The 12,672-nt window shown below is 48.6% G+C and overlaps 1 protein-coding gene across 8 annotated transcripts in view; it reads right to left on the bottom strand.

Moving 5' to 3' along the window:
- The window catches only part of EPS15L1 (epidermal growth factor receptor pathway substrate 15 like 1), a 411,806-nt gene that overhangs the window by 78,136 nt on the left and 320,998 nt on the right, over positions 1–12,672 (bottom strand). For all 8 annotated transcript variants that reach the window (XM_063914522.1, XM_063914523.1, XM_063914524.1 and 5 more), the window contains one exon: positions 11,380–11,512. In XM_063914522.1, coding sequence (XP_063770592.1) covers positions 11,380–11,512 — 133 coding nt within the window. The remainder of the gene's footprint in view (positions 1–11,379; positions 11,513–12,672) is intronic.

Here is a 12,672-nt window from a genome sequence, read left to right as displayed (position 1 = left end):
TACACCCACGGTGTTACCAGAGCGTCCACCGCTATCGCCTGAGGGTCCCTTGACCTGGCGCAATATCTGTCTAGTTTCTTGTTGAGACGAGACGCCATCATGTCCACCTTTGGTTTTTCCCAACGGTTTACAATCACGTGGAAGACTTCTGGGTGAAGTCCCCACTCCCCCGGGTGGAGGTCGTGTCTGCTGAGGAAGTCTGCTTCCCAGTTGTCCACTCCCGGAATGAACACCGCTGACAGTGCTGTCACATAATTTTCCGCCCAGCAAAGAATTCTTGCAGCTTCTGCCATTGCCCTCCTGCTTCTTGTGCCGCCCTGTCTGTTTACGTGGGCGACTGCCGTGATGTTGTCCGATTGGATCAATACCGACTGACCCTGAAGCAGAGGCCTTGCTTGACTTAGGGCATTGTAAATTGCCCTTAGTTCCAGGATATTTATGTGAAGAGACGTTTCCATGCTTGACCACAAGCCCTGGAAATTTCTTCCCTGTGTGACTGCTCCCCAGCCTCTCAGGCTGGCATCCGTGGTCACCAGAATCCAGTCCTGAATGCCGAATCTGCGGCCCTCTAGAAGATGAGCACTCTGCAACCACCACAGGAGAGACACCCTTGTCCTTGGAGATAGGGTTATCCGCTGATGCATCTGAAGATGCGATCCGGACCATTTGTCCAGCAGATCCCACTGAAAAGTTCTTGCATGGAATCTTCCGAATGGAATCCCTTCGTAAGAAGCCACCATCTTTCCCAGGACCCTTGTGCATTGATGCACTGACACTTGTCCTGGTTTCAGGAGGTTCCTGACTAGCTCGGATAACTTCCTGGCCTTCTCCTCCGGGAGAAACACCTTTTTCTGGACTGTGTCCAGAATCATCCCTAGGAACAGTAGACGTGTTGTTGGAATCAGCTGCGATTTTGGAATATTTAGAATCCACCCGTGCTGACGTAGCACTACCTGAGATAGTGCTACTCCGACCTCTAACTGTTCCTTGGTTCTTGCCCTTATCAGGAGATCGTCCAAGTAAGGGATAATTAAGACGCCTTTTCTTCGAAGAAGAATCATCATTTCGGCCATTACCTTGGTAAAGACCCGTGGTGCCGTGGACAATCCAAACGGCAGCGTCTGAAACTGATAATGACAGTTTTGTACCACAAACCTGAGGTATCCTTGGTGAGAAGGGTAGATTGGGACATGGAGATAAGCATCTTTGATGTCCAGAGACACCATATAGTCCCCTTCTTCCAGGTTCGCTATCACTGCTCTGAGTGACTCCATCTTGAATTTGAACCTTTTTATGTAAGTGTTCAATGATTTCAGATTTAAAATCGGTCTCACCGAGCCGTCCGGCTTCGGTACCACAAACAGCGTGGAGTAATACCCCTTCCCCTGTTGTAGGAGGGGTACCTTGATTATCACCTGCTGGGAATACAGCTTGTGAATAGCTTCCAATACTGCCTCCCTGTCGGAGGGACGTTGGTAGAGCAGACTTCAGGAACCGGCGAGGGGGAGACGTCTCGAATTCCAATTTGTACCCCTGTGATACTACCTGCAGGATCCAGGGGTCCACTTGCGAGTGAGCCCACTGCGCGTTGAAATTTTTGAGACGGGCCCCCACCGTGCCTGAGTCCGCTTGTAAAGCCCCAACGTCATGCTGAAGACTTGGCAGAAGCGGGGGAGGGCTTCTGATCCTGGGAAGAGGCTGCCTGCTGCAGTCTTTTTCCCCTTCCTCTGCCCCGGGGCAGAAATGAGTGGCCTTTTGCCCGCTTGCCCTTATGGGGACGAAAGGACTGAGTTTGAAAAGACGGTGTCTTTTTCTGCTGAGAGGTGACCTGGGGTAAAAAGGTGGATTTCCCAGCCGTCGCCGTGGCCACCAGGTCCGATAGACCGACCCCAAATAACTCCTCCCCTTTATACGGCAAAACTTCCATATGCCGTTTGGAATCCGCATCACCTGACCACTGTCGTGTCCATAAACTTCTTCTGGCAGAAATGGACAGCGCACTTACTCTTGATGCCAGGGTGCAAATATCCCTCTGTGCATCTCGCATATATAGTAATGCATCCTTTAAATGCTCTATAGTCAATAATATACTGTCCCTATCCAGGGTATCAATATTTTCAGTCAGGGAATCCGACCAAGCCACTCCAGCGCTGCACATCCAGGCTGAGGCGATTGCTGGTCGTAGTATAACACCAGTATGTGTGTATATACCCTTTAGGATATTTTCCAGCTTTCTATCAGCTGGTTCCTTGAGGGCGGCCGTATCAGGAGACGGCAACGCCACTTGTTTTGATAAGCGTGTGAGCGCCTTATCTACCCTAGGGGGTGTTTCCCAACGCGCCCTAACCTCTGGCGGGAAAGGGTATAATGCCAATAATTTATTAGAAATCAGCAGTTTTTTATCGGGGGAAACCCACGCTTTGTCACACACCTCATTTAATTCATCTGATTCAGGAAAAACTATGGGTAGTTTTTTCACACCCCACATAATACCCCTTTTTGTGGTACTTGTAGTATCAGAAATGTTCAAAGCCTCCTTCATTGCCGTGATCATGTAACGTGTGGCCCTACTGGACATTACGTTTGTCTCGTCACCGTCGACGCTGGTCACGTAATTCCTTCCATACGACCATCCAGTCAGGTGTCGACTCCCTAGGGGGTGACATCACTATTACAGGCAATTGCTCCGCCTCCACATCATTTTCCTCCTCATACATGTCGACACAATCGTACCGACACACAGCACACACACAGGGAATGCTCTGATAGAGGACAGGACCCCACGAGCCCTTTGGGGAGACAGAGGGAGAGTTTGCCAGCACACACCAGAGCGCTATATATATACAGGGATAACCTTATATAAGTGTTTCTCCCTTCTATAGCTGCTGTATTTGTATTATCTGCCAATTAGTGCCCCCCCTCTCTTGTTTTACCCTGATTCTGTAGCAGGACTGCAGGGGAGAGTCAGGGAGCCGTCCTTCCAGCGGAGCTGTGAGGGAAAATGGCGCTTGTGTGCTGAGGAGATAGGCTCCGCCCCCTTTTCGGCGGCCTTTTCTCCCGCTTTTTTTAGGAAAACTGGCAGGGGTTAAATGCATCCATATAGCCCAGGAGCTATATGTGATGCATTTCTTTAGCCATATAAGGTTTAAAACGTGTTTTATTGCGTCTCAGGGCGCTCCCCCCCAGCGCCCTGCACCCTCAGTGACCGGAGTGTGAAGTGTGCTGAGAGCAATGGCGCACAGCTGCAGTGCTGTGCGCTACCTTATTGAAGACAGGAACGTCTTCTGCCGCCGATTTTTCCGGACCTCTTCGCTCTTCTGGCTCTGTAAGGGGGCCGGCGGCGCGGCTCCGGGACCCATCCAAGCTGAGCCTGTGATCGTCCCTCTGGAGCTAATGTCCAGTAGCCAAGAAGCCCAATCCACTCTGCATGCAGGTGAGTTTGCTTCTTCTCCCCTTAGTCCCACGATGCAGTTAGCCTGTTGCCAGCAGGTCTCACTGAAAATAAAAAACCTATTTAAACTTTTACTCTAAGCAGCTCAGGAGAGCTACCTAGCATGCACCCTTCTCGGCCGGGCACAAAAATCTAACTGAGGCTTGGAGGAGGGTCATAGGGGGAGGAGCCAGTGCACACCAGCTAGTCATAAAGCTTTTACTTTTGTGCCCAGTCTCCTGCGGAGCCGCTGTTCCCCATGGTCCTTACGGAGTTCCCAGCATCCACTAGGACGTCAGAGAAATATATGAATATCCTATCACTACTTCATGATCTGTGAACTTTAAGCCAATCAGAGCTCAGAGGCAAGTCTATATTAAAGTGACAGGCCTTTAAAATGTTTAAAGCACATATGGTTTTATCATTCAAGATAAGATGTGAACCAAGACAGAACCATGATGGCAAAGCCATCTGTGCGAAACACGTGCTATCATTCACTGCATGCTTCCTACACTATGACCACATTCATCCCTGCACTGCTGACACAGAATGATGAATCTCTTGGTGGACCATGTAGTTACTGACCAGTCTGCACGTATTAATAGTGCTTTTCACTAAAAACCCAGATCCTACCGACATTATTGAACATGGTTTCAAGCTGTGTTACATCTTCAAGCGCAGGTGATCTGACTCTCTTCTACTTTTAGAGTGACCCGGATCAGATAACCCAGGTCGCGCTTTAATACTACAGACCTGAGCCCAGCCAGAGCCCAGACTTGAATCCGACTGAACATCTCTGGAGAGATCTGAAAATGGCTGTGCACCAACGCTTCCCATCCAACCTGATGGAGCTTGAGAGGTGCTGCAAAGAGGAATGGGCGAAACGGCCCAAAGATAGGTGTGCCAAGCTTGTGGCATTATATTCAAAAAGACTTGAGGGTGTAATTGCTGCCAAAGGTGCATCAACAAAGTATTGAGCAAAGGCTGTAAATACTTATGTACATGTGCTTTCTTAGTTTTTTTATTTTTTAATAAATTTGCAAAAATCTAAAAAAAAATAATAGGATTTTAATACCTACCGGTAAATCCTTTTCTCTAAGTCCGTAGAGGATGCTGGGGACACCATTAGAACCATGGGGTATAGACGGGATCCGCAGGAGACATGGGCACTTTAAGACTTTCAACAGGGGTTTGCACTGGCTCTTCCCTCTATGCCCCTCCTCCAGACTCCAGTTATAGGAACTGTGCCCAGGGAGACGGACATATTTCGAGGAAAGGATTTATTGTTAAACTAAGGTGATATTCATACCAGCACACACCTCAAGCATGCCGCACAACGTGGCATTCAACATAATACAAACCAACGGCATGAACGATTTCAGCAACAGGCTGACAATAACTTAATACAATATGCGTGTAACACAATTTAATAACTGCAGAAACAGTACGCACTGGGACGGGCGCCCAGCATCCTCTACAGACTAAGAGAAAAGGATTTACCGGTAGGTATTAAAATCCCATTTTCTCATACGTCCTAGAGAATGCTGGGGACACCATTAGAACCATGGGGTTATACAAAAGCTCTAGAATGGATGGGAGAGTGCGGATGACTCTGCAGCATCGACTGACCAAACTTGAGGTCGTCATCAGCCAGGGTATCAAACTTGTAAACTTTGCAAAAGTGCTTGAACCCGACCAAGTAGCTGCTCGGCAAAGTTGAAATGCCGAGACTGGCAGCCGCCCAGGACGAGCCCACCCTTCTAGTAGAATGGGCTTTCACCGATTTCGGTAACGGCAATCCAGCCGTGGAATGAGCATGCTGAATCGTATTACAGATCCAGCGTGCAATGGTCTGCTTAGAAACAGGACACCCAATCTAGTTGGGAGCATACAGGACATCCGTTTTCCTAACCTGAGCCGTTTTGGCGACATAAATTTTTAAAACTCAGACCACATTCAGAGACTTAGGTTGGTTCATGTGGAAAGATGAAATCTTCGGCAGAAATTGCTGACGAGTCCTCAACTCTGCTCTATCTTCATGGAAGATCAAATAAGGGCTCTTGTGAGACAAGGCCGCTAACTCAGACACCCGCCTTTTCGGATGCCAAGGCCAACAGAATGACCACTTTCCAAGTGATGAATTTCAACTCCACTGTAAAGGATCAAACCAATGTGATTGAAGGAACTGCAACACCACGTTAAGATCCCATGGTGCCACTGGGGGCACAAATGGAGGTTGGATGTGCAACACACCTTTCACGAAAGTCTGAACTTCTGGAATGGAGGCCAATTGTTTTTGAAAGAAAACCAATAAGGCTGAATCTGTACCTTAATTGAGCCCAACTTTAGGCCCGCATCCACACCTGCTTGTAGAAAATGGAGAAAACTTCCTAGCTGAAATTCTTCCGTAGGAGCCTTCTTGGATTCACACCAAGAAACATATTTTCTCCAAATACGGTGGTAATGTTTAGATGTTACTCCTTTCCTGGCCTGAAGAAGTGTGGGAATGACTTCACTGGGAATACCATTTCGGGCTAGGATTTGGCGTTCAACTGCCATGCCGTCAAACGTAGTCACGGTAAGTCTTGACACACGCACGGCCCCTGTTGTAACAGGTCCACGCGTAGAGGAAGAGGCCAGGGATCTCCTATGAGTAATTCCTGAAGATCTGGATACCAAGCCCTCCTTGGCCAGTCTGGGACAATGAGGATCGCTTGAATCTTTATTCTTCTTATGATCTTTAGAACTTATGGAATGAGAGGAAGTGGAGGGAATACATACACCGACTGAAACACCCATGGTGTCACCAGTGCATCCACTGCTATTGGTTGAGGGTCCCTCGACCTGGAACAATATCTCTGAAGCTTCTTGTTGAGACAAGATGCCATCATGTCTATCTGAGGAATTCCCCAATGACTTTTCACGTCTGTGAAGACCTCTTGATGAAGGCCCCACTCTCCTGGATGGAGATCGTGTCTGCTGGGGAAGTCTGCTTCCCAGTTGTCCACTCCTGGAATGAAGATCGCTGACAGAGCGCTTGTATGCTTTTCCGCCCAGCGGAGAACCTTTGTAGCTTCTGCCATTGTCGCTCTGTTGACCAACTTCCTTGGAAGTTTTCCCCCTGTGTGACTGCTCCCCAGCCTCGGAGACTTGCATCCGTGGTTACTAGGATCCAGTCCCGGATCCCGAACCTGCGCCCCTCTAGGAGGTGAGAGCTTTGCAGCCACCACAGGAGTGAGATTCTGGTCTTGGAAAACAGGATTATCCTTCGGTGCATGTGCAGGTGGGATCCGGACCACTTGTCCAACAGGTCCCACTGAAACACTCTGGCATGGAATCTGCCAAACTGATGGCCTTGTAGGCCGCAACCATCTTCCCCAGCAACCGAGTGCATTGATGGATTGACACTTTTGCTGGTTTCAGAATTTGTTTGACCAGACTCTGAAATTCCAGAGCCTTTTTAACTGGAAGAAAACTCTCTGTAGTTCCGTGTCCAGTATCATTCCCAAAAACGACAACCGCGTCGTCGGAATCAACTGTGATTTTTGGCAAGTTTTGGAGCCAACCATGTTGCTGAATTACTGTCAGGGGGAGTGCAATGTTTTGCACCAACTGGTCCCTGGATCTCGCCTTTATCAGGAGATCGTCCAAGTACGGGATAATCGTGATTCCTTGCTTACGAAGGAGAACCATCATTTCCGCCATTACCTTGGTGAAAATCCTCGGAGCCATGGATAGACCAAACGGCAAGTCTGACATTGGTAATGACAATCCTGGATTGCACATCTCAGGTAAGCTTGATGCGGAGAAAAAAATGGGAACATGTAAGTAGGCATCCTTTATGTCTACTGAGAACATGAAATCTCCTTATTTCAGGTTTAGGATTGGTCTAACCGAACCGTCCGGCTTCGGGACCACGAAAAAGCTGGAATAAAAGCCTTCTCCCAGTTGTGATGGGGGAACAAGGATAATAACTTGATTCTGACACAACTTTTGTATAGCCTCGCATACTACCTTCCTTTTCGGAGGAGAAACTGGTAAGGCCGATTTGAAAAATCGGTGAGGGGGAACGTCTTGAACTCCAGTTTATACCCTTGGGACACTATTTGTAAAAGCCCACGGGTCTAGGCCCGAACGAACCCAGAACTGACTGAAGAGTTTGAGATGCGCCCCCACCGGTGCGGACTCTCGCACGAGAGCCCCAGCGACCTGCGGTGGATTTGGCAGAAGCCGGGGAAGACTTCTGCTCCTGCGAACCAGACAAGGCTGGTGATCTTTTATCTCTTCCCCTTCCTCTACTAGCAAAGAAGGAAGAGCCTCGCCCTCTTCTATTGGGCCGAAAGGACTGCATCTGATAGTGGTGCGTTTTCCTTTGTTGCGGAGGGACATAAGGCAAAACAGGATGACTTACCCGCGGTAGCCGTAGACACCAAATCATCGAGGCCATCCCCAAACAAGACACCACCTTTGTATGGAAGAGAATCCACAATGCTCGCATAGCAGAGACCGCCATGGCATTGGCCTTTGATCCCAAAAGGCCAATATCTCTTGCAGATTCCCTGAGGTACACCGCAGCGTCCTTGATATAACCCAGCGTCAAGAGTATGCTATCCTTATCCAGTGTATCTATATCAGATGACAATATCTTGTTTACGATCTGCTGGGTCCTTAAGGGCCGCCGTGCCCGGTGCCGGCAGAGCCACCTTTTTAGATAACCGGGACAGGGCCTTGTTCAAAATGGGGGGTGACTCCCCCTTTTTTCTGTCCTCAGTGGGAAAGGATAAGCAACCGGAATCCTATTGTGAATTTGAAATTTTCTGTCAGGGCTTTCCCAGACTTTTTCAAATAGAGCGTTCAATTCATGAGAGGGAGGAACGTTACCTCCAGTTTCTTTTCTTTATACATACAGACCCGTTTATCAGGAACAACAGGGTCCTCAGTGATACACCATACATCTTTTATAGCCACAATCACGTACTGAATGCTCTTTGCCAATTTCGGATCTAATCTGGAATCACTGTAGTCGACACTGGAATCAGTGTCCGTGTCAGTATCAGTGTTAACCAACTGGGCAAACTAACGTTTTTTGTGACCCCGAGGGGTCCTGGACCTGCAATAATACAGATTTTTTATTTATTTATTTTTTTATGCCTGGGTCCGAGACTCAGACTTATTACTGATACGAGCCATATTCGCAATCAAGACATTTACCCAGCCAGGAGTCGGCAGTGCCGACAGGGTCTCACCCACATTTATCTGTGTCCGCAATACAGTCTCCTCCTGGGAAGAGCACTCAGCCTCAGACATGTCGACACACGTGTACCAAACACTCACAGACACACCGGGCTTATAGGGGACAAACCCACACTAAAGTCTGTTAGAGGGACACAGAGAGGATTTGCCAGCTCACAACCCAGCGCCAAACAACAACCCTGAAAACACAAAATATTGCCTCAGGAATTGTAGCGCTTTTCTGCCAATATATATTGCACCAAAATTGTACTGCGCCCCCCCCCCCCCCCCCCCCGTTTTGCACCCCGATAGTTGTCAGACAGTGGAAGGGAGGACCAGCATCTCTGCAGCCTTGTGAGAGGAAATGGCGCCGAGCAGTGAGCTGAGGGAGTGAGGAAGCAGTCCGTAATGGAGAATTCTGCCCGCTCCTAAATAAATAAATAATTATACTGGCGGGGGTTCGGACAGTGCCTAGGCACTAATGTCCTCTCTTGCCAGGTCAAAGTGAGGATTTTATGCTGCCCAGGGCGCTCCCCCCCCCCCCCCCCTGCAGTGCCTGTGCTTTGTGTGGAAGCATGGCGCGCAGCGTCCCACCCGCCGCGCGGTACCTCATAGAGCCGTCACTGAAGAGAAGTCTTCTTTCTTCTGCTACTCACCTGTCTTCTGACTTCCGGCTCTGTAAGGGGGTGACGGCAGGCTGCGGGAGTGAGCATCTAGGCATACCCAGCGATCATCACCCTCAAGAGCTCATGGTGCCCTGTCAGCCAGAAGCAGAGCCTTTGAACTCACTAGAAGTAGGTCATACCTCTCTCCCCTAAGTCCCACGAAGCAGGGAGACTGTTGCCAGCAGCCTTCCTGAAAATAAAAAACCTAACATAAGTCTTTTTTCAGAGAAACTCAGTAGAGCTCCCTGTAGTGCGTCCAGTCTTACTGGGCACAATTCTAAAACTGGAGTCTGGAGGAGGGGCATAGAGGGAGGAGCCAGTGCACACCACTTTTGAAAGTCTTAAAGTGGCCCATGTCTCCTGCGGATCCCGTCTATACCCCATGGTTCTAATGGTGTCCCCAGCATCCTCTAGGACGCATGAGAAATCTTTTTTCACGTTGTCATTATGGGGTATTGTGTGTAGAATTTTGAGGGAAAAAATGTATTTATTCCATTTTGGATTAAGGCTGTGATATAACAAAATGTGGGGGGGGAAATGAAGCGCTATGAATACTTTTCCGGATGCTGTGTGTGTGTGTGTGTGTGTGTGTGTGTGTGTGTGTGTGTGTGTGTGTGTGTGTGTGTGTGTGTATATATATATATATATATATATATATACACACACACACATGCATATATATATATATATATATATATATATATACACACACACAAACAAACACACACACACCCGTTTATACTGATGCAATCTGATATACAAGGAAAGCAATAACCCCACCTACGAGTATGATGTTATAAGAGGAATTATTTTAGTATTGTCATGTTACCCATTTGGAGATATTGGTGGTCATTCCGAGTTGATCACTCGCTAGCAGTTTTTAGCCGCCGCCCTCTGGGAGTGTATTTTAGCTTAGCAGAAGTGCGAACGAAAGGATCGCAGAGCGACTACAATTTTTTTTTTTGCAGTTTCAGAGTATCTCCAGACCTACTCAGCGCTTGCGATCACTTCAGACCATTCAGTTCCGGATTTGACGTCACAAACACGCCCTGCGTTCTCCCAACCACGCCTGCGTTTTTCTTGGCACGCCTGAGTTTTTTCGAACACTCCCTGAAAACGGTCAGTTGACACCCAGAAATGCCCACTTCATGTCAATCAAGCGACTGAAAAGCTTTGCTAGACCTTGTGTAAAACTACATCGGCCGTTGTGAAATTACGTTGCGCGTGCGCATTGCGCCGCATGCGCAGAAGTGCCGGTTTATTGCTTCATCGCAGCGAACATTTTCAGCTAGCGATCAACTCGGAATGACCCCCCTTATCACAAATGTTTTTAATACTGCTGTATGGAAATAATCGGATTGTGAAAAATGTATATATTCTTCTTTTTTGGTTTTCAATTGAACATTTTAATGTTTTCCTAAACCAACCAGGTTTTGTCTTGTAAACGTTTGCTGCTTTAAAGAAATGTACGAGTTAGGCCGGAGTCTCGGAGCTCTGGCCGTCTCACAAGCCATTACATCCGGCCCCAAGCGTCTTTTTGTGCATTTTTCCCCAAAAAATGCATCCTATTCATATCGCTATTTGGATAAGATGTACAAGCAGACTTTTGCTAATTAAAATGATATGCGGTATGCCTATATTCTGTGTGCAACTGCAGCCAGGAAATCACCGTAACACAGCATTTCGTATACAGATAGAGCTGCAGTCGCACCTACAATATGGGCATGCAGCATATCATTAATCAGCAAAGTCTGCTTGTGTGTCTTATCTACATAGCAATGTGAATAAGGCAAATTTTCAGCAAAAAAAAAAAAAGATGCCCCAGTGTTAGTAGAGCTGTGTGAGAATTGCCAGCTCAATCATGCCAGTGCATGGCGTACTGAGATGAGGACACATCTGTAGACCAACTTTTTACACTTCCAAAAGCATTATCTACAAATCAGCCCGGTTTGTAATAATTTTCTTGCTTTATAAATCAGAAGCAGACCATTCTAGAAAACATGCAGAACTGACAGGTAAATAGTACTATACACCACACAATATTAAGCTTACCACTTGGAGGCTTTGGCCGTGGTGGGACGCTTCTTTTGGGGGGCAGTGCTGGCATCTCATGTTTGCTTTTAAAAGGGTCTTCAGAGAATCCAGAACTTGGAAATGTGGTAGCAAAAGGATCGGGGGTTTGGTGCTGAAAAAAACCATCAGAGGAAACTGTTTAAAGAGCAGAAATCTCAGATATTCAATCATCATTTATATTCAGAATTGAAGTGGAATCGTATGCAGTAGTAATAACAAATATGTAGCTAGTATTATATATAGTACTAGGTGATTCATCGCGACCTACAGGCGCTCTTCACACCGTCGTGAGGGGCTGCGCCCCCTTAACCCTTGCACGCCACAATTTGTGGCGTGCAATATTTTTATTATATGGAGTATTACCTCCAATCATAATTTTGTGAGTGGTAAAATATTGAACGGACAAAGGGCGTGCGATGGTTAAGGGGCCGTAGCCCCTTGCAACGGCGTGAACAGCGCACGCAATGCCTGATGAATCATCTAGTAGGTGCTGTGGCTGGGGGAGTGGCGGGTGGGTGCGGGGGAGATGTGGATGGGGGAGGGGGTCCGGGGGATGCCACGGGTGGGGGACGGGCGGTTGCGGGGGTGCCACGGGTGTGTGTGTGGAAGGGGGGGGGTGCGGTGGTGCCGCGCGGGGGGGGGGGGGCGCGGGTGGAGGAGGGGGTGCAGAGCCACTGCGGGAGTGCTGCGAGTTGGGCAGGAGCGGGTGCGGTGGTGCCGCAGATGGGGGAGGAGCGGGTGCGGTGGTGCCGCAGATGGGGGAAGGGGTCTGTAGCCACCGCGAGTGGTGGAGGGGGGGTGTGGGGGTGCCGTGGATGAGGGTCGGGGGTACTGTGAGTGGGGGAGGGGTGGGTAATGCTTCTTGCTTCTCCTGAAAGCAGCTAAGCTGCTGTTCTCCCTTTGGTAGTGGCTCTCCGGGAGACTTGCACAGCAGCCAGTCAGTATTGTTAGCGCAGGTGTCCAAACAGGGAAGAAGATGCACTCAATAAACTACAGCTCCCAGCAGCCCTTAACGCCGGAGCATTCCGGCGCTAAGGGCTGCTGGGAGCTGTAGTTTATTTAGTGAGTGTACTTCCCTGTAATGCGGCGGGTTGGGACAACGGCGCTAACAATAGTGACTGGCTGGCAGAACTGACTGACTCGCTGAATCAATGTAAAAGGTGAGAGTGCTGAGCCGTGTCAGTGACACTGTACACCCAGTGCACTGCACAGCACTGTCACCTTTTACATTGATTCAGCGTCCAGACATGGCCCTCCGTGATATCACCCACT

This window comes from Pseudophryne corroboree, chromosome 1 (assembly GCF_028390025.1).
Source record: "Pseudophryne corroboree isolate aPseCor3 chromosome 1, aPseCor3.hap2, whole genome shotgun sequence".
Classification (NCBI taxonomy): Eukaryota; Metazoa; Chordata; class Amphibia; order Anura; family Myobatrachidae; genus Pseudophryne; species Pseudophryne corroboree.
The sequence above is the reverse complement of the archived record's forward strand: the minus strand, read 5'-3'. Positions and strand labels throughout refer to the sequence as shown.